The sequence below is a fragment of the Stegodyphus dumicola genome, chromosome 4, assembly GCF_044657685.1.
Source record: "Stegodyphus dumicola isolate Sdum_Otavi_A_Nest chromosome 4, ASM4465768v1".
Taxonomy (NCBI): domain Eukaryota; kingdom Metazoa; phylum Arthropoda; class Arachnida; order Araneae; family Eresidae; genus Stegodyphus; species Stegodyphus dumicola.
The window spans coordinates 248,724,499-248,745,287 of NC_140771.1; the positions used below are offsets into that span (position 1 = coordinate 248,724,499).

Sequence of the window (20,789 nt, forward strand, 5' to 3'; positions counted from 1 at the left end):
ATTGCCTTGTAGCATTTTTCATTTCATATATTACAGTTATTTATCTTCATATTTTTTTTTAAAACTGTCTTTGCATTAAATGTGATTTCGAGTTAACCGTGCATATCTTCACCTATTTTACTATCCCAGTAAATTGTTGACTGTATTACCTTTATCTGAATGTGCTTTAAATCCTATTTACATTAAATACTTTTCAAATTAAAATAATTTGATAGTTAAAAAAAATGTAGCTATTTCAAAAAATAGCTAAATTTGTAAAGGAGGCATTATTTTTTAAAAGAATATTTTACAACTTTCTTTTTTAAATTTTTATGTTTTTTACATAATTATTTTGTTTGCAACTATAATTCAGCAAAGTGCACAAATACTAGTAAAACTTTAAAGGCCTGTTTCATTTCTTTATTTTATTATAACTAAATAATGATATTACAATGTAAACTATCCTACCTTACTGCTTAATTCCAAGAAAATTAATTTCATCAGTTACAGATTAAACAAAGAAAAAAAATACTGTCGGTAAACACTTTTTAAAAATATTTATCAAAATTAAGATTATATAAAACAATTACGTTTTATTAAGCTATCATGGCAGATGTTAACATTATGATTTACACATACAGAAATTCAATTATCTTTCTACTAAAAGCACAATAGTTAAATGCCTGCAAATAGTTTTCTAAATTTACAAAGTGAATTACAAAACTTTATATATGTCTAAAATTTTATTTTCAATAATTATGAATATTATATTAAAATAGTTACTCTGTTAGTAACCAAACGCCTCGGAGTTCTCCATCGAGATGATCCATTAGTACAGGTTGGCATTGTTCTGCAGCCTTTTGAAGTGCTCCTTCCTGGGGGGTAAAGCAAAAGCAATCAAAACAATGTTGTGTTAAAACACGTTTTTTAAAAAAATGGTTTACTCTGAACATCTTTAACACTTGCCTACAAATACCGAGGGTGTTTACACATTTTTGTAATGATTTTTATTTTCTCCGTGAATTTAAATATCAATTTTAAAATACAAATGTGACTGGCATCAAGTTGGAATAAGGTCTAATTATTGTCTGCAGTGTTAAAAATATTCCTTACTTTAAAATGTCGCCGAAAAATAAACAATGGGTCGAAAGCTATATTTTTGCATTGTCTGAAAAGAAATACTCGTATTCTCTAAGGATTATGTTAATTTTATTAACAGTTAAATTTTGAGTTAAACTTCCTTTCATATCGCTTCTTAATTTCAACTTACCACTTTCGACCAGAACGTAGTTTTAGAATCACGTTTGAATACTAATGAGGAAGAGCAGTATTTAACCGCGAAGTTCTACTGACTTAGTCAGAGAGAACCAGAGATTCTGGCAAGCAACGCATCTGGCTTTTTAGGCTACTTTCTCTTAAGCTATTATTACACTCAGCCGTACTTTAGGCCCTTGATAGCTTCGCAGTCAATTAGCGTTAAGGGGCAAACTCTGTTATAATTTTGATAGCTTCGGCTATATCTTTTTAGTTAAGATTAGTTTAGTTTATTTCTTAAGTTGAAGCCCGAGTGTCGGCTTTATTGTACAACTCCAAGACGGAGTTTTGTTAAACTTTAGTTAGAATAATAAAGGGTTATTTCACCCTTTTCACTTGTTGTTTTCTAACTCAAGCGATTATTCGCTTACTAGTTTTTAAGATTATTCACATTCAGCTGTAACTTAGAAGTACACAGTCGGGAATCCTACAATTCAATTATTAAAAAAGGATGCGAAAAGGATGGTTTTAATATTTCTACACATAAAATAAGTGACATAATTAATATGAAAGGAAAGAAACGTCAAAGTTTACATCTGACTGGGTAAAAGGCAAAAAATGTACACCCAACAAAGATACGTACAGCTCTTATTAAATCTAAAGTCGCATCTCATCTTTTAAAGGAAAATCCAGCCCCCCTCCAAAGAGCTACTGAAAAATCTTTAAATATCTCTGTACGAAATGTGAACAAAATTATAAAATCTGATTTAAAGCTAATCATAACAAAAAAATACACAATGTTCGTTTGCCTAAAGGTGAAACACGTTTCTCGGTGTAAGATTATGTGCAGACTGCTGTATGAAAATTATTTGGCATGTGCAAAATAGAAATGTATAGTTACAATTGACGAGGCTTGCATGTACTTATCTGATTACAATAGAAAAAGATCGATTTACTACCGAAAAAGAGGAGAAAAAGGCTTAATATGTTGGTTCAGAGAAAACAAGAAAAGGCTGTTACTGGATTCTCTTATAACTGAAAAATTAAAATAAGGAAAGCAGAAAAAAATATCAAAATTAATTCGGAATACTAACAGAAATGTGTTTTGACACCCTATTTTTAAAGAAGAAATACCATCTCTTATCCAAACAATCTTCACTTTGCTAAGTTCCTTTAGGATAAGGCTCTAAGCCATACCTCTACATCTACTGCTTTATTTTTTGAAGAAATTGAGATATAAAACAGGAATTGAAGCTATTCCCTTTAAATGCATGCCACTCAAGTCCTCGGATATGTCTCTTATGAATTACTGTGCATCTGAACTTTTAAAACAAGCTCTTAATAAGCAGCATCCCAAAACATTGAATGACTGAAAGATTGTAAAGGAGGAGTGGAATAAAATCAACCTTGATGTTTCAAGAAAAGGACTTTTTATCTTGGAAATCAAGATTTAATATGATAGTTCAACAAAGTGAAAATTTAAATAACTACGTGCTCAAGCTTTGGGATTATCTGACAAAGAAATGCACTGAAACTTAAGCTACTTCTGGCAGTCAAAAATGCCTAATGAAATATAAAATAATAACAAATGTCACCTTCTTTATGAGCATGAAGACATACAAATTCACTTAAATACAAAGTCATGCCATGTGTACTTAAGTCATCCGGCGATATATTTTCTTGCATTATTTTGATGAACTCCGCGGTCTTTTAATATTTTGAATATGCACATCAGCATGACAGTCACACAACTTTGAAAATACGTCACTGCTTGCTGTTCCGTAAAAGGCAAGTTCGCAAATGTTAATCCTCCCCCCCCCCAAATACAAGAGGAAAACAGAAAAAGCAATTATACAATCCCTTACAAAACTTAACCCTGCTTACCGAAGATCAGGGTTACGTAAAACCTAAGCAAAGTTCTTATGAGTGTACAGCGAAGTCAAGTTTATTCATTATTTGTGATAAACTGTACTGTCTGGGGAAACTGTCAAAAACGGTTGGCAGCAAAATACATAAGTACCTTTTAAAATAATGAATGTCAAATAGATAAAAAAAATTTTAATTTTTTTAAATTATGCTACAAATTTCATTGAATTTCACAGGGTTGCCACTCAAAGAGGAGAATGAAATTCCCTGACTTTTCCAGGTATGTTTCGAGAAAATTCCAGTCTATCCGCGTAAATGTACGTTGGCTGTGCTAAGAGGTAAATTAATTATGGTATTACTTGTACTGTGTAGCAAATTCACTTAATTATTCAATAAATCCCAGAGGACATTTATTCTTAATTATTCTTGGTACACTTTGTTTGATAATTTTGTTTACTTTTCCACTTAAAAAACTTAATAAAATTTAAGATATATACATTGGATAACAACTGTACGTTTTATTTAATTATTACTCATGATCATCCCCAGTTCAACACAAGGCTAATCTGGTTCTTATAAATCTCAATGCAATGCTAAAAGGTTAGATTTTAGGTTAATTTAATTTGTCTAAGGTGTATTCTTAAAAGGCACCTTAACACTTGAAAACACAAATATAATTATAATAGGAGTTGTTTTCTCCACTGAAGATTGAGATTAGAATCTACCCAATCTGGAATAAAATAAGGCTTTTTTTGCAGACATTTTGCAGCTAAACGAAAGAAAGAAATCTATTTAATGATATTTTTTTACTAAATTGAGGTATTTTATATTTATTACGCAGCATACATAAGGAAAAAATATGTGCATTAAATTTCGTGATGTCATCATACTGGTAGAATTAATTTCAGGATTATGCCAGAGAAAATTTCCTGAAATTTGGAAATATTACTTACTAATGATGAATAAATTTAGAGGGAAGAAGCAACATTAAATGATATGAATAACATAAAAATAAAGATAATTACTTAAAAATTGAATTAGAATAATCAATGATATTTTAGTGAATATAGTTAGCCTAGATGACTGATTACGATTTTTTTTTTTTTTTACTGCAAAATGACAAGGTATTTATTAAAAAGAAAATAAACAAAAAAAAGATTTTGCGGTAAAATCCTAGTATACGATACGGCCTTCGCATGATTTTGAAAATTGTCGCCAAATCCCGCTGTACCATACATGGAGATTATTCTGACCAAAGAACGTCTATGTAAAAAGCGGAGGGAAAATTTGCCAAGGGATTTGACGACGGAACGGCCAGAATTTCCCTCTTCGCGATGTGTACAGGATATTGAGAAACACGTGTTAAGAAGAAACGTTCTTTGACAAAAAAGAAAACTACGAAAATCCGTTTTTAAATTATTGCGAAAAATCCAAGAAGAAACGTTTTATCAAAGAACGTTTTTTCTTGGATTTTTCGCAATAATTTTAAAAACGGATTTTCGTAGATTCCCCCCCTCCCCCGTCAAAATAACTAATCCATGAATTAATTTACTTGCGTCAAAAAATATTTTCTTTTCCTTTAGAGTTTGAAGACATTTTAAACGATATTCATTTTATGAACTCTTGATAACGTGAGCTTCGAACTTCGACACCGGTTTCGAGCTTTGGTGACAGATAAATCGCGCATGCACAGCTGTTTCTCGCTATGATGGAACCGAGCCACCTCTGTTGCAGAGAGGTTTTCCTTCTTTACAATACATATTTTTTAAATTCTAACCTTCATGGTACTGTATACTAGGATTAAACCCATTTTGTTTTATACGAGAACAGGTACTTTCTCTTTAGTTCATGCACTGCACATGCGATACTCGAGGTTGCGGGAAACTTGCTTTGCCTTTCTAAAAAGACAATCAAATTGGAGCTGCGAAAATTGGCTCTATGCCAGCTGCCCGAATGACACTCACGTGATACACAATTCGCCAAAAAGTTATCTCTTCCGACGTCGGCGCAAAACTCGCCTTTTTTGGCGGGATCATTGTATGAAATTCCCTGACTTTTCCAGATTTTGACTAAAACACTTAAATTCCCTGACTTTCCCCTGCATTTTTTGGTCAATTTACAAATTCCTTGACTTTTTCCGGTTTTCCCGGTAGCGTGGCAACCCTGATTTCAGCATAAAATTCAAAAAATTTAAATTGAATTTTGAAAAAATCACTTCAAACCAATATATTGTCACCTACAAAGAGTATGTGTGCAAAATTTGAGCTCAACAGCTTATTAGAAAGTAATTTAAAAATCAATGAAAACTCTTGATCTTAGTAACACACTATGAGTGAGCTAAATAAAAGCTTACAAAAACAACCCCAATTTATTATAATATTCATCCAATGAAATTTGCCTACTTAATTTTCATTTTTGATAAATCTCTTCTTAATCACTATCTTATTACAATCATCCATTTAGCCTACTCTCTTGCCAATTTCTTTTAAGAAAACTGCTAGTAACATCTTTAAATCAAATGCCTGTACCTTATCCTTGGAATGGTTCAGGCAATTGCCTATGCCTTTAGTAAATCTTATCAAATCAAAAGCCTTGCCTTGCAGACACCTTTATCTAAGGATTCATCTTGGGGGCAGTGCTATCGTTGTATAAGATGCAACCATTTTTTTAAACACAAAATTTTTAAAGAAAAAGTACATCTTATACAACGGAAAATACAGTAATTATAATGTAATAAGTAAATTTTTGCAAACTGAATTTGAATAATAAGATTCTGCTATTTGAATTTATGTCATTCTTTTTCGTCCATAAAAAATCGCCACACTGTGTCGATGTGGTTTAGTTAATATGCAAGTACCTTTATTTAATTCTTCAACTGGTAACAGCTCAAGAATTAAAGTTAGTTAATTAAATTAATTAACACTAAAGTTAGTTAATTAACTCATGAATTAAGTTCTTTCAATAATAAATTCCATTGATCCTGCTATTCAGTTCGCTTTTAAACTTTCGTCATCCAATTCTCTTCCATTCCTCAACATTTTGGTCACATGTAACATATCCAACTTCAGTATTACTGTTTACCGTAAACCTTCATCAGTTTGCCTTTCACTACACTTCGAATCATGTCATCCAGCTAAACAGAAGTTAGCTTTATTTTATTCCTTAGTTTTCTGAGCACTTCAAGCTTGCTCCTCCAAACTGGCTCTTGATTCAGAACTAAATTATTTAAAAACAGTTGCTATTGACAGGGGCTTTTCACCCAACATTATTAACCAAGCAGTTAAAAAATTCTCACCTCAACACATCAAAAGGCACACTCTTGTTTTAGGAGATTATAAGAATTCTGTTATCATTCCTTTTTTTTTACATCGATTAGCTAAAAACTGCACGTGTTTGACAGAAATTTAATTCTCATGTCACTTTTTTCTCCTATCAATAGAATTTTCAGTTGAACCCCATTCCGGATATGAATTCGTGGGGTATTTGCAGGATTCCTAGCCAGTGTGTGATTTAATTTACATGGGTAAAACTAAGAGAGCCTTAAAATTTCAAGTTGAAGAACTTGAGGCATATGTTAGGAAAACGAAAACACAGAAGTTCTCTGTTGCCCAGTTCTGTTGGTCCGAAAATCACACTTTCCATTTTTCTGTAATCAAATTTATTAAAAAATTTGGTGAATTAAGATTTTGCGGAGGTGCTTCACATTCAAAAAAGTCTTTCTGTTCTAGATAACGACCCTAATTCCAATCCACCTTTACCTTCAGCGTTTAAGGAAATTATGTTTTAGTTTTCTTGTTTCATCAACAGATGGCACCAATAGCTTAACTTTTGTCCAGCCATTCTTACCTTATCACCATACCTTATCTTGTTCATTTGCACTTGGACAGCTGAGGAATATGATTCTATAGTTAAACCATTGAAACTAGTCCTGCAAAATTTAACAAAGATTACCCTAAGTTACCTTTCCTTTTTTTTCAAATCCTGCTTCTAAACAATTTTAAAAGTTGTTTTATTTTAAAAGTTGTAATATAATACAAATTTACAGCATACTCCCTGTATATATATACAGTCAAAAGTCTTTAATCCGGACTCGTCGGGACTGCGGCGATTCCGGATTATTGGTTTTTCCGGATTATAGATCATCAATTTAAATCTGGTAAGATGGCATGCAGAAATTATAAAATTAAAAATATGAAACCGTAATTTCTGAAATAAAGAGCAATTATGATCTAAAGATTACCAAAATTTACCAAAAAAGCTTAATATTTATTTGTTTACTTTATTAAACATTTCTTTCAATGTAAGTTGTTTAAGTTGCTTCGTTTTATGTGCTAATACTTTCTCTTTAATTCTATAAACAGACAATTTCTTGTTCAGTTCCACTGTTCAAGTCCTGTAATTGCTATGTCGAGAATACCGACTAACTTGTCAATCGAAATTTTTTCGTTTTCAATAACCTCTCTGTCACTTTCTTCACTATCGGAAGCGGTACATCAAAACATGCTTTCGCTTTGTACATGCTTTGGCAGCTCTAGAATCGGAAACTCTTTTTGACATAATCGAAAGTTCAAGCTTACTTTTTATAAAATTGCTCTAACAGCCTGCAAAAAATAACAAGCCGGATCCAATTAGAAAATTAAGGAAAAATGCAATCTGCAACATTAACTGAAATAGATAATTAAATAATTTTAGCCTAGCTTATACCATCCATTATACATTAAACGTGCATGCGTAAACGCATATGTGCATGCGTAAAGGTATTATGTGCATGCATAAAGGTATTATAATGCATAAACGCATTATGCATTTATGCATGTGCAGAAAGTTTGTAGCTTTGTGGTCCGGATTATAGATCATTCCGGATTATGGACGTCTAGATGAAAGACTTTTGACTATATATATATATATATATATATTCGTTTCACTTTTTTGGTGAATATACATACATGTGCTGAGACTTTGAAAAGTTTCCATCTCTAAATTTTCACTACCAATTAACACGAGAGTTTATTAATGCTCTAAACATTAAAAAAAAAAAAGTTTTTTTAAATTATTATAATAATTGCTTTAAAATTCAATCCTCTCCAGCTGAAGTGCAGGAATCTATACCTTATGTGTGTATATATATATACACACACAAATATATACTTTATATATCAATATATATATATAACATATTCAGGAACAGAAGCAATGACCAGGAGCAGGAATTTGGATGGTGTAGATGCATTGATCCATAATGACTACGAAATTGAAGGCGAAGGCAGAATAAATCTTCAGTTTTACTTTCAGCAACATGTGGCGGCTACACACAAGTTGGCATATTAAATGTGGCTTTCCCAAAGGGCATTTTTGATAATTTTGTAGCAAGAAAGCAACAGCAGTCTAACTAGGCCAAAGTGTGGAAAGCAAGTATGTTATTCTTATGATGAAATCTCAAGTCAGACTGAGTTAGTTTTGGTTCTCAAACCATTTTGATTGGACATTTAATATTGCTGTAAAATTATTATTGGCTGTTTGAGGCTTAGTTCCATTTACATCATCATAACTACATAAGAGTCACATGACATAGAATAGTCTCGAAATGACGCAGTGCAGAGAGGGGTTACTATTTTTAGAATAGAGAAGGGAAATTTATGTTGCTAATTTAATAAGTCTTTATTTTTCTTACACATGCATATACTTTATAAAGAAAGAAAAGCTTATCTTTATAACTTCTTCTATAAAAGGAGGCATGAATTTAAAGTTTATAAATTAAAAAAATATTTTATGCATTATGCATAAAATACAACTATGCATAGTAGATTTCAACAAGCAAGATTTCTAATAAATTACCCAGCTAGGACACTGAAAAAGTTAATTGCTAAAATTTTATATATTATCTGTTTCTCCCCAAATTTGGACATAATTTAAAAATATACAATTTCACGTGGCAAACAGCAGTATACAAGTGTAGCAAATTTTAAGTAAATACTGCAAAACTTTTTTTTACAGTTGCTATGTATTTTTAAAGTACCAGTTATTTTTAAATGTTTTAAACTTTTTTATTTGTTTTGCAGTAATAGTATATTTTAGTTTTTATTATGTATTATTTCATTAATATTTAAAGCTTCTAGAAAAGCAAAGAAATTTTCAAAAATTACTTCAGCTTCTATGTTTAATTTAATAAAGATGTTCATAATATGCATTTACCTAAAAATGGCTAACTTATCTAAAAATTGCTAACATGCTTTACTTTCACAGTTTATAAGCTGAGTATCTTAAGAGTCCAAACCTGTAAGTTAAATACAGAGACATTTAGTGGCAATAAATGCAATCAACCACTGAACTTCTGTATGCGTAAATCCAATGCAATAGTGTTAACAGTTGTCTGTTTGTGTATGTGTTTCTCCCAATGACGCTATGCGTTCGCAACGCACTTATCGAAACAGAGCTTTATTCATAGTAATCACTATATAATTCAGGTAAAAGATTAGAACCATAACATTTATGCTATGTAATTTATTGTATAAAATTATTAACATATAGTGAAACTGCAAAAGAAAAACCACCAAATTTATTAACGGTACATAATAATAATCATAATTAAATCTTATTTTTTAAAACTATATTCATTTTTCCCTTTAACAAGACAGACTTTTTTAATTTAGTTTTTATTATTGTTATTATTATTACTCAATTTTTACATGTTTTGGCAAGATAATTGATTTTTTTGGATCATATATATAGATAGTGAACCATCGGTTAAAAAGAACCGAACTTCTGGTCCCTTGAACTTCATTATAGTGTTATAGTGGCATTCAACAGTACTTTGATTTTAGTTTCATTCTAACCACATGTGACTTTTAATTCTCCAACACCAATTATTAATTGATATCTTATATTTTTAGTACTTTTTTATAAGCATTTCATAAATTAAAAAAATTAATACTATTGAGATGAAAGAGAACAGCAGAGTACTTGTTTTTATTACTGTATATCTAAAATGCTTACTCTAACAGCAAAGAAGTCCTGAACATCACTTGAATACAAAGTTCTTATTGATGACGATTTACGATGCGTGCCATCAACTGCAGTATCAGTTCCAAAGTTGCCATTTACATCATCTGAAATAAAATAATAAATAAGAAGAAGCATTATTTCCACTGCCACAATGTCAATAGAAAATTAATTTTATTAATGAATGTTACCTTAACCCCTTGGCATATAAATAAAATAAGTGTCCGAAAAATACCATTTAATTTGGACACTCATGTGCAAGCTTAGAAACAAAACGTTCTATTTTCAAATTTATATTGCTATAAAACAATAATAATATACTTTTTAACAATTTAATATAACAATAATAATATACGCAGTGTTTGCCAAAGACAGTTCTTGACATCTTGGAGACATCAAAGTCTACGTGTGGTAATTTTTTTTTTTAATGAGGTTATGGCAAAGCCTCGATGGCTATCTGCCTAATGGGAGGGATACCTTTGTGGAGGTCTTTTAAAGGGAAATTGGCTCATATACACATTACACAAGGGGAAAACCACGAAAATGCCCCTGCAGCCAACCCATTTGCTAGATTTAAACCTCGGACCAAAATACCAGTGTTCAGCAATTTTACCGCTCAGCCGCTGGTGGGCTTCAAAGTCTACAATGACTTTTTAGGAAAAAAAAAAAAAAAAAAAAAAACAGAAGTCCTCTGTTGCCCAGCACTGTTGGTCAGAGAATCATGCTTTCCATTTTTCTCCAGCCAAAATTACTAAAAAAACATCTTCCTTTGGTGAATTAGACTTTCTGGGGGTGTTTGACATTCAAAAAAGGCTTTACCGCTTGGGCGTCGGTGGGCAACAAAGTCTACACGCATGTTAGGAAAAAGAAACTATAGAAGTCCTCTGTTGCCCATGGCACATGAAATCGATGAAGTCTCCTGGACGTCACTGTATGTCAAGGTGCTAGTACAGTACAAAGTCCGTAATCCGGACTTCGGCAATTCAAAATTAAGGGTTTTTCCGGATTATAGATCATCATTTTAAATCTGGTAAAATGGCATGCAGAAATTATACAATAAAAAATATGAAACCGTAATTTATGAAATAAAGAGCAATTATGATATAAAGGGTATCAAAATTTACAAAAAAAAAAGCTTAATATTTATTTGTTTACTTTATTAAACATTTCTTTCAATGTACACATGCGTAAAGCATACATTACGCAAAGTCGAAATTAGAAAATTGCAACCAGAAAATTATTTGATGTGTATTGGTGATATTTATAATGACGAGGAATTTGATTTAAATCATATCAAAGACGGAGTACATCGAGATGAAATACAGTCAAAAGTTGTTAATCCGGACACCCATAATCCAGACCTCAAAGCTACAAACTTTCTGTGCATGCGCATGTGCATAATATGTTTACACATGTGAGTTTAATGAATAACAGATGGTATAAGCTAAGCTAAAATTATCTAATTATCTATTTCAGTTAATATTGCAGGTTGCGTTGTTCCTTAATCTTTGAATTGGATCCAGCTTATTATTTTTTGCAGACTGTTACAGCAATTTTATAAAAGTACGCTTCAGCTTTCGATTATGTCAAATGGAATTTCCGATGCTGGAGCTGCCAAAGAATCTGCAAAGTGAAAGCATGTTTCGATGTCCATTAAGCAAAAAGCGGAACTGCTGCAAAAAATGGATAAAGGCATGAAGAAAGTGACACAGAGGTGATTTGTTTCTCTAACCAATCTGAAATCTGTTTATCAATTTCACGTTGCTCTGCGGAAGGGGGGAACGCCGCGACGCGCAATGAACTGGAAGTTAATCTGTCAGCACTATCCTTATCTTCAGGGCAGATGTTTTTATTTTATATCACACATAAATTTCTCTGTCTTCAGTCAAACAAAATTCCTTAACAGCATCTAAAAACTTCCTAAAATTATCTGAACTAGAATCCGTATATCAGCGCCGCATATATTCATAATTCAGAAAAATAAGAGTTTAAAATATCCTCCGATGTTCGATCATGCGCATTTCCTTCCTACAAACAAGATACTTATAATGGCTACTAAAGTAAACCTTCATTTACACATTAGTCAATGCTCTTTTTCCCTTTCGTTCCAAATCTTACAGAAACTTCAAATTAAATTTACCACATTCAGCCATTTTACCGTCTAAACCAGGTATGGGCAAACTTTTTGGGCGCGGGCCAAAAATCGAAGGAAAAAAGTTTGGCTGGCCAAGATAAGTTTTTCTAAAATTCAAAAAACTATATACAGTACAAAGTCCGTAATCCGGACGTCCATTATACGGAATTAGCTATAATCTGGACCTCAAAGCCACAAACTTACGCATGCGCGCATGCACGTAAAACGTTTACATATGCCTGCTTTTGATAGTTAGTGAAGAAAGTGACAAAGAGGTTACTGGAAACGAAAAAATTTCGATTGACAAGTTAGTCGGTATTCTTGACACAGCAATTACAGGATTTGAACAGTGGAACTTTGTAACTGAACAAGAAATTACGGTACTTACGTATTATCGCAACCAGGTCAAAATTCGCATAAATTGCGAAATTTGGCAACCCTATTTACGGCAACCCTACGTGTTATACGTAGTTTTGTAAAAAGAGCACGTGGAGATTCACAAAATTTTCCTGCATTTTCGTGCAAATTTTTGTAATTTATGAGAAAATAGCAGTGTACATGGATAAAGTCAAGAGTGTGCGCAATGCCATTTTTGTGCAATTCTGGGATGTTTTTTAAGTAAAAATAAGTTGACCTGTACATGGTTATGGCGAATACGGTTTTCAATCAGTGCTAAAAGCAATAGCAAAAAGATTTCCGCCGAAAAAATAATTCTGCAACTTATTCAAATTCGAAACCGGAAGGGTTTAATTGCTATTTTATATTTTAAAAGAAAATAATATAAAAAACTGTATTAAAAATTATCTGTAATTAATAAACGTACATTTTCTTTCTATTCATACTTTTTTACTCAAGCTTACAAATAGCGTCAAAACTTATGAATAGCATCAACCTGGTTGCGATAATACGTAAGTACCGAAATTACATCTGCTTATAGAAGAGAGAATTAAAGAGAAAGTATTAGCACAAAAAACAAAGCAACTTAAACAACTTACATTGAAAGAAATGTTTAATAAAGTAAACAAATAAATATTAAGCTTCTTTTTTCTAAACCTTGACACCCTTTAGACCATAATTGCTCTTTATTTCATAAATCCCAGTTTCATATTTTTAATTGTATAATTTCTGCATGCCATCTTACCAGATTTAAATTGATGATCTATAATCCGGAAAAAACCCTAATCTGGAAACGCCGAAGTCCGGACAAGTCCGGATTACGGACTTTGAACTGTAGAAGTATTACAAGTAAAATGTGTTAATGAGATTAATGAAATTGCAATTTCATTTTTAAAAGTTCCTTATACAGTCAAAAGTTGTTAATCTGGACTCATCGGGACTTCGGCGATTCCCGATTATCGATTTTTCCGGATTATATATCATCAGTTTAAATCACGTAAGATGGCATGCAGAAATTCTAAAATTAAAAATATGAAACCGTAATTTATGAAATAAAGAACAATTATGATCTAAAGGGTATCAAAATTTACAAAAAAAAAAAGCTTAATATTTATTTGTTTACTTTATTAAACATTTCTTTCAATGTAAGTTGTTTACGTTGCTTCGTTTTATATGATAATACTTTCTCTTTATAAACAGACATAATTTCTTGTTCAGTTACAAAGTTCCGTTGTTCAAGTCCCGTTAATTGCTGTGCCGAGAATACCGACTAACTTGCCAATCGAAATTTTTTCATTTTCACTAACCTCTTTGTCACAGTCTTCATGTCTTTATCCATTTTTGCAGCAATTCCACTTTTTGTTTGATGAACATTGAAACATACTTTCATTTTGTACGATCCTTTGGGAGCTCCAGATTCAGAAATTCTATTTGACATAATCGATCGTACATTTTACTTTTATAGTATTGCTCTTACAGTCTGCAAAAAATAATAAGCCGGATCCAATTTGAAAATTAAGGAACAACACAATCATCAACATTAACTGAACTAGATAATTAGATAATTTTAGCTTATACCCTTCGTTATACATAAAACGCGCACGCGAAAACGTATTCTGCGCTTGCGCACACGCAAATGCGCAGTCGTAAGAGGTCTTACGCGCACACGTAAACGCCTATGCGCATGTGTCAACGCGGTGCATGCGCAGAAAGTTTTTAGCTTTGAGGTCTGGATTATGGGTGTCCGAATTAACGACTTTTGACTGTATTGAGGTTCGAAGTGAGATGTACCGATTTTAAGGAACGAGGCTGAATGCTCATTTGTCAGTCTACTTCTGAAATAATTCTTTCTAAGGTTTGTAATTGAAAACACCTGTTCACATATATAAGATGAAGCTAACATAGCACTCATTTTCTGGCGTGAGATATTAAATTTGGGAAACTTACTTTCGATAATGATTTGTAAAACTCAAAATTTGGCATACTTAGAAGCATTTGCTTGAGATGATTGTTAGATTGCAAATCAATTAATTCAAGCTGCAAATATGACTTCACTGCTTCACAATTTACATTGAAAGCCATGGGAAAAATATCCAGTTCTGTTTGAACGGCACTGAAATCTGAATTCGGACTCAAAATGCAGTTTTTTTCAAGCCATCTTCATAATTCCTAAGTTTCTTTCATTTACTGAGGGTATTGAATTTAACCTCGGGGAAATAAGACAAGTCATTCTTAGCTAGATGCCGAGCAAACATATTAAGTTTTAACTTAAGATAATTAAGTTAAGATTAAGTTTTTTTTCTAAGAGGTCTAATTTACCTATATTGGATTCCCATATGTCTGCTCGAAAAAGAGATAACGCTTGTTGGCGACAATCTACAACTATAACTAACAAAGAACTTCCACTTTTTAACACTTTACTGATTGAAAGCTGTGCTTGAAATTTCCATCGATTTATGTTTTGTAGAACAAAAATAGAGATAGTAAAAAGATCATAAAAAAAGGAAGAAAAAAATTTAAACAAAGCAGAAAAGGAGATGGATATATAATATATTCTTCTTTTAATTTGCCTCGAACCGCCAAATTAAAATTCTACCCACGGGCTGGAGTTTGCCCATCCCTGGTCTAAACCATAAAGCAAGCAACGAAGTTCCTAACCAACATAAACCACAAGCCCTTACAAATCTTATCCCATCATTCAAAATTTACCGCAGTCATGCAGCCGATTATGTCATAATGGGGTTTCTATAACATTTAACTCTCAGGTTACTACAAATGAAAAAACAACTTTGCGATAATAGAAGGGATACTCTTCAATCTACTTTAACCCATGCATCAATAATTTCAAGCTACATTTTTTAATTTTTAGGTATATTGGCAGTATACCTAACCTTTTAGGTTTCTTCACGAAGAAAACTAAAAGATACATGAGCAAGGCTCTTATCTTCTGAGGTCACTTATTCGAAGATTTATCCTAGCCTTTTGAAAAATGGTATACTGAATCGACAAGCAACAAGAGGAACAATATGTGTGGGGGTTAAATGCTTGAGAAAGCAAATATTCCTGCAAAGAGGGTAGATTGTATTCAGTGGAATTGTCCAAAAGAATGCTAAGGTTTCGAGACAAAGGGGATATAATTTGGAGCAAGAATGCACTTCTAACCTGAATGACTTCATAAAATTAGGAATTAAATGTTCTGTAGTCATTTCAAGCCATGATTTTAAAGTGAAAATCAAAGGCTCTAGTAAATCACATTTACTTGAAATGCAATTTACTAAAGCCTTTATTTGAAATGCATTATTTGAAATACAGTTGATCTAATGTTTCTTTCAGTGGTAAATATGGCTCCCACGAAAAGAAACAAACACAGCATTGGTTTCAAATACTAAGCCATTCATTTTGCAAAATAAAATGGAAATTGTGCTGCAAAAAGGGTGTATGGATTTGGTGAAAGATGGAACGGATGATGATGATGATTTATTTATAGATCAGAGTAATAATGATGATGATGATGAAATGGAATTCGATGATGTGGCTAAAAATATAACAGAACATGAAGATGACGAACTTTTCATGTTATCCGATAATGAAAATTTTTAAGTTCAGAAGGTATGTTATTTCTTTTAAATATACAGCATTTAGGTACATACAGAAATCTTTTTTTTTTTTTTTTTTAAATGCTCATTCTTTATTTTTAAATCTATCATTTTTATACTTGGTGTATAACGTGCACCCATAAATTTTGATCTTATTTTTAGTATTGAAAGTGCACGTTATACGCCTAAATATACGGTATGTGTTTTAAAATTTAATATCAGTGTTCTAAACAATTTGAAAGTTTTCCTAGGAAACAGCATTTAGGTAAATCCATTTTTTACAAGTTGTAAATACTTGATTTGAAAAGCACTGGTTTTATTAAGCTCTTCTCAAATAAGCTTAATTCAGCAGTTTGAAAATGGTGTATAAGTGGATCTTGAAAACATGGAAATGAATTTCATTTGGTGTTAATCGAGTGTTTTCAAGATCCACTTTCAAGATCACCATTTTCAAACTGAACACTACATTTCATTTCCAGACAGCCAGTTTATTTTTTACCAAAAACCTTGCATAAAACCTTTGAATTTCATCTTTTGCTTCAGTTTTAAATTCCAGACCGACAAGCTTCCCTTTCACAAATTATTTTTGGTACTATTCGGTTTTGAGGGCAGTAAAAAATCGCCAAACTATTGTTGATGCCAGTGCTGCCAAAAATAATTACGTCAACCCTAATGCAAGAAAGGAAGTATAATAGTAAATAACTATCTAAGATTGATGTTTTAATTTAGATGAAAGGTTAATTTCATATAATGCTATTGTATTATTATAATTTATATAAAAAAGGCTAAACATGACTGAATGGAAGCATAAGAGTAAATAACTATTTCAGATCATTATTATAATTAAAATAAAAATTGCTAAACATAACCGAATGGATGCCTGCATCGCTATTTCACTACCGAGTTATCGCTAAAACATAATTTCATCTCGTTGGTTGTTCAAACATAATTTTCTTTAATGTATGATTCTTTTTCTTTGAAAAATTTCTCGGTAAAGTGCAGAATCGCCCACTTACTTGTTTGCCGCTTTTTACAAGGGTAGAAACAATTGGATTTTTGTCAATTTCTTTTACTTTTTAAGTGAAAATAGTTCAATGTGTACATAGATAAAGTCAAGGGTGTGTGCACAGTGCCATTTTTGTGCAATTCTGGGATTTTTTTTTTTTTAAGTGAAAATAGGTCGATGTGTACATGGATACCGAGTATGTGCAATTTTTAAAAACGCATCAAGCAATGGGTGATCCTGCATTTTACTTAACATTCTATTGCATTATGGGCAATTCCCAAATTGTTAAATCTATAGGATATCAAAAAAGGATTTAAAAATTAAACTAGTATTTCAATGGCATCTTAAGAAATATAGAACTATATAAACTTACGCAATCTGAAATCACCACATATGCTAGATTTGGCACGCTGTTAAATGATTACTGTTCAATTTGGCGCTTTTGTGCATACATTTTCTCTGCAATTTTTTTACGGTCCTCAAAACGGAATAGTACCTTATTTTTCTATAATATTATAGCTCAAGATGAATTAGTTCAAATGATGGATAATTCATTTGAATTAGTTGAAATGAAAAAGACAAGGGGTGAAATTTCTCAAGTTTTATCCTCATTAAAAAAATGTTTTTAATTATTATAACTCAAAATTTATTCTTACCAATTATTAATATACATATTCAAGTTAAAATTGATATAGATTTTTATTTAAAACAATCATCAATCAAAGGCTGGACTTCGCATTATTTTAAATTTCAAACGGATACAATTTTTTTTTTTTTTTTTTTGTAACATTATAGCTCCTCTTGAACAGGTTAATTCAGATGATACAAGTTTATGTGAAATTCCCCTCTAAAGTATCTCCTTATCAGAATATAACCACCTAATTTAATGGAATGAATATGCATATGCACCTGTTTCAATAAGGATGGAAATATGCATTTACCAAAAAATCAAAACTTAATCTTACCAATTAACTAGCTCTTACCTTCTAACATTCCTCAAATGGAGTTTCGGTTTCTAAATATAATATACTATTGATTTTTAAACTGAAAATAAAATCTCAACATTTAAGAAGCAATAAATTTCTATTATTAATTCCTTTAATAATACAATCAGTTTACTTAGAATATTTTTAATGAATTTCTTAATAACTGCAATATACATTTTATGTACAATTTCACTAATTTCCCATTTATAATTAAATTTATTACCAGCATACGATAATAAATAAAATTATTCCATAATATACATTAATAAAAAATTGCATTTTGCAGTACTTCTGATAAAATAAATATTGCGTTAAAATGCATGACGAACAAACTCTACTGTATTGGCTTAAATTTTATTTACAACATACGGGCGTGAGATATGAGTCATCACCTGCACTAGCAGCAACAGATTCTGGTGGTGAAGTTTCTTGCGAAAGTGATAATGTTGCTCCCCGAAATTCAGCTTCATTGCAGTCTTCAAGGCGATCAAAATCGCTGCTCGGTGTGCTAGCTGTATTAGTCTGATTGTTATCACCAATCAAACCAATATCTTTGAAATTTTTCGCTTCGGCCATCCTAAAAACCAGATATATATCTTATTTTGCATCTACGACGTCTTTTTGCCCAAGAGCAAAAAACTACGCATTTGATTCGAAAGTTTTTGTTCTCATAAATCAATAATATATATTATTTTTTGAAACTTTATCTGCCCTTTGTCGAAGTCAATCTCTAAAGTCGATTGTAATCTAGATTTCAATTCTACAACAGATGGTAAAGTTTTTAATTATTACTGTCCCTTCTTTCTCAAATAAAGAAGTCTGCTCAAGAAATGACCACCTATGAAAACCTTTGGAATCTATAAAAACCAGCTCCGAAAGCTTAACCAAAATAGTCAAAAATAGTTAGGATGTTTGAACTGACACTAACAAAGGAGACCGAAAGAATTTAAGAACGGTGGATCTAAAGAATATTTTAATAAAGAAAGAAGTACCTCAAACAGTGGAGAACTCAGATGACTGATTAACATTTTGAGACAAAGTACTCAAGAATGTCTTTCCAAGATGAGGTATACCTTCGTATAGCAGTTTCTAACGTTTTGTTTGCTTTATTTGGTTATAGCAAAACATACGAAGGCTGTTTGCCTAGGTGGAGGAATGTATTGCGTGTCTTTTAAATAAAACAGTATATACTCCAGTTTGCTTTAAATCCATGAATATAAGGGCTCATTAAATGTCAGTGATTTTCTTGATGCTGAATTATATTCCGGATAGCTGCTAGGAAAAAACTAACGTTTTCTTTAATGAATCATTCACCACGCAGAAATATTCTTAGACATGACTTAGCTTTTCTTAGTTTTATAGTGACATAATATTAGTTACATTTTTAATTTTAAAGGATAATAATTTAAAACAACAATATTCGATTACAGCCGATTCAAACAGCCGATTTCCCAAAATTGAGTTCAAGTTAAAATTCTAAATAAAAATGGTATAGTTCGACCGTCTGAAGCGCAACCCTGGTTGGCATTCTGCAAAAACTCATAGACTCGTCCAAAAGGGACAGCATCAAATTCTATCAAGAGAAACCGAGTGAGCGACAAAGCTCTCCCAAACAGAACTATGGATTATAGAAAGGCAGTATTACTTGCTGCGATGTGAAAGGTATTTTCTTCTCCGGAAAGATCTTGGCTGAAGGGAAAGAAAATCCCCATCCTTCCACCCTATTTTGATAATAATTCTATTCGAATGGCGCATGCGTGTTTGCGCTCATGGTCGCGGATGAGGCGATCGAACTATAGTTCTATGGCACGGAGTATAAAGACATTATACTATAAAGGCATTATTCATTATACTCCATGTCTGGTTATCGTCTGCTTTCTCTCTGTCGCCAAAACGACTCGAATCAATAGCTGTTTTCTTGTTCTCCTTTTCCTTTTACTGGAGTAGTTGCCAACAGATGCTTTCCTGGTGGAGTTTTTAAGGGAGGGATATCTGCCTGAGAGAAGGGAAGGAGTATTGTTCGGAGAACAGCCTTGGTGGCGACTGTTTATTATGCCACGGAAGTAAATACTGGAATAGCAGCTATGTGAGAAATTTTTCATGTGAGGAATAGCAGCTAGGAAGAGGAAAATATATGGGGAAAATCGGGAGAATTAAGATGCGTTTTTATTTGATAACTGCCTTCTTGGAGGACTTCTAATGAAAACTGGCTTATATTCACTTTAGTAATGGGAATAACATGAAACCTATATTTTTTTTATGTTAGCTAACCAATTGTCATGAATATATCTTAACTTTAACTTCTAATCGCAGTTCTCATCATCATGCAAATTTAGTTTGCAGAGCAAGTCGAGAGTTTAATGCTTTAGAGCAGCAGTTCTCAACCTTTTGACTAACGCGTACTATCTAAACAAAAATTGAAAACCTTTAGTACCACCACTACAAAGCATTACTACCACCACCACTCTTGAACAAAGCTCAGATGGCATAAATGTTATTATAAATGTTAAAAATTAGGAGTGTTAGAGAAAAAAACTCAATCAGGACGTTAGGGTTTTAATTTTTGAATTTAA

The 20,789-nt window shown here is 31.9% G+C and overlaps 1 protein-coding gene across 2 annotated transcripts in view; it reads right to left on the minus strand.

Moving 5' to 3' along the window:
• Positions 1-18,816, minus strand: part of LOC118200596 (tumor protein p63-regulated gene 1-like protein) — a 40,953-nt gene extending 22,137 nt beyond the window's left edge. For both annotated transcript variants that reach the window (XM_035372557.2, XM_035372556.2), the window contains exons 1-3: positions 18,609-18,816; positions 10,093-10,205; positions 763-854 (exon numbers count right to left, since the gene is read on the minus strand). In XM_035372557.2, the coding sequence (XP_035228448.2) occupies positions 763-854; positions 10,093-10,205; positions 18,609-18,792 (389 nt within the window). In that variant the 5' untranslated portion in view covers positions 18,793-18,816. The remainder of the gene's footprint in view (positions 1-762; positions 855-10,092; positions 10,206-18,608) is intronic.
• Positions 18,817-20,789: the final 1,973 nt, after the last annotated feature.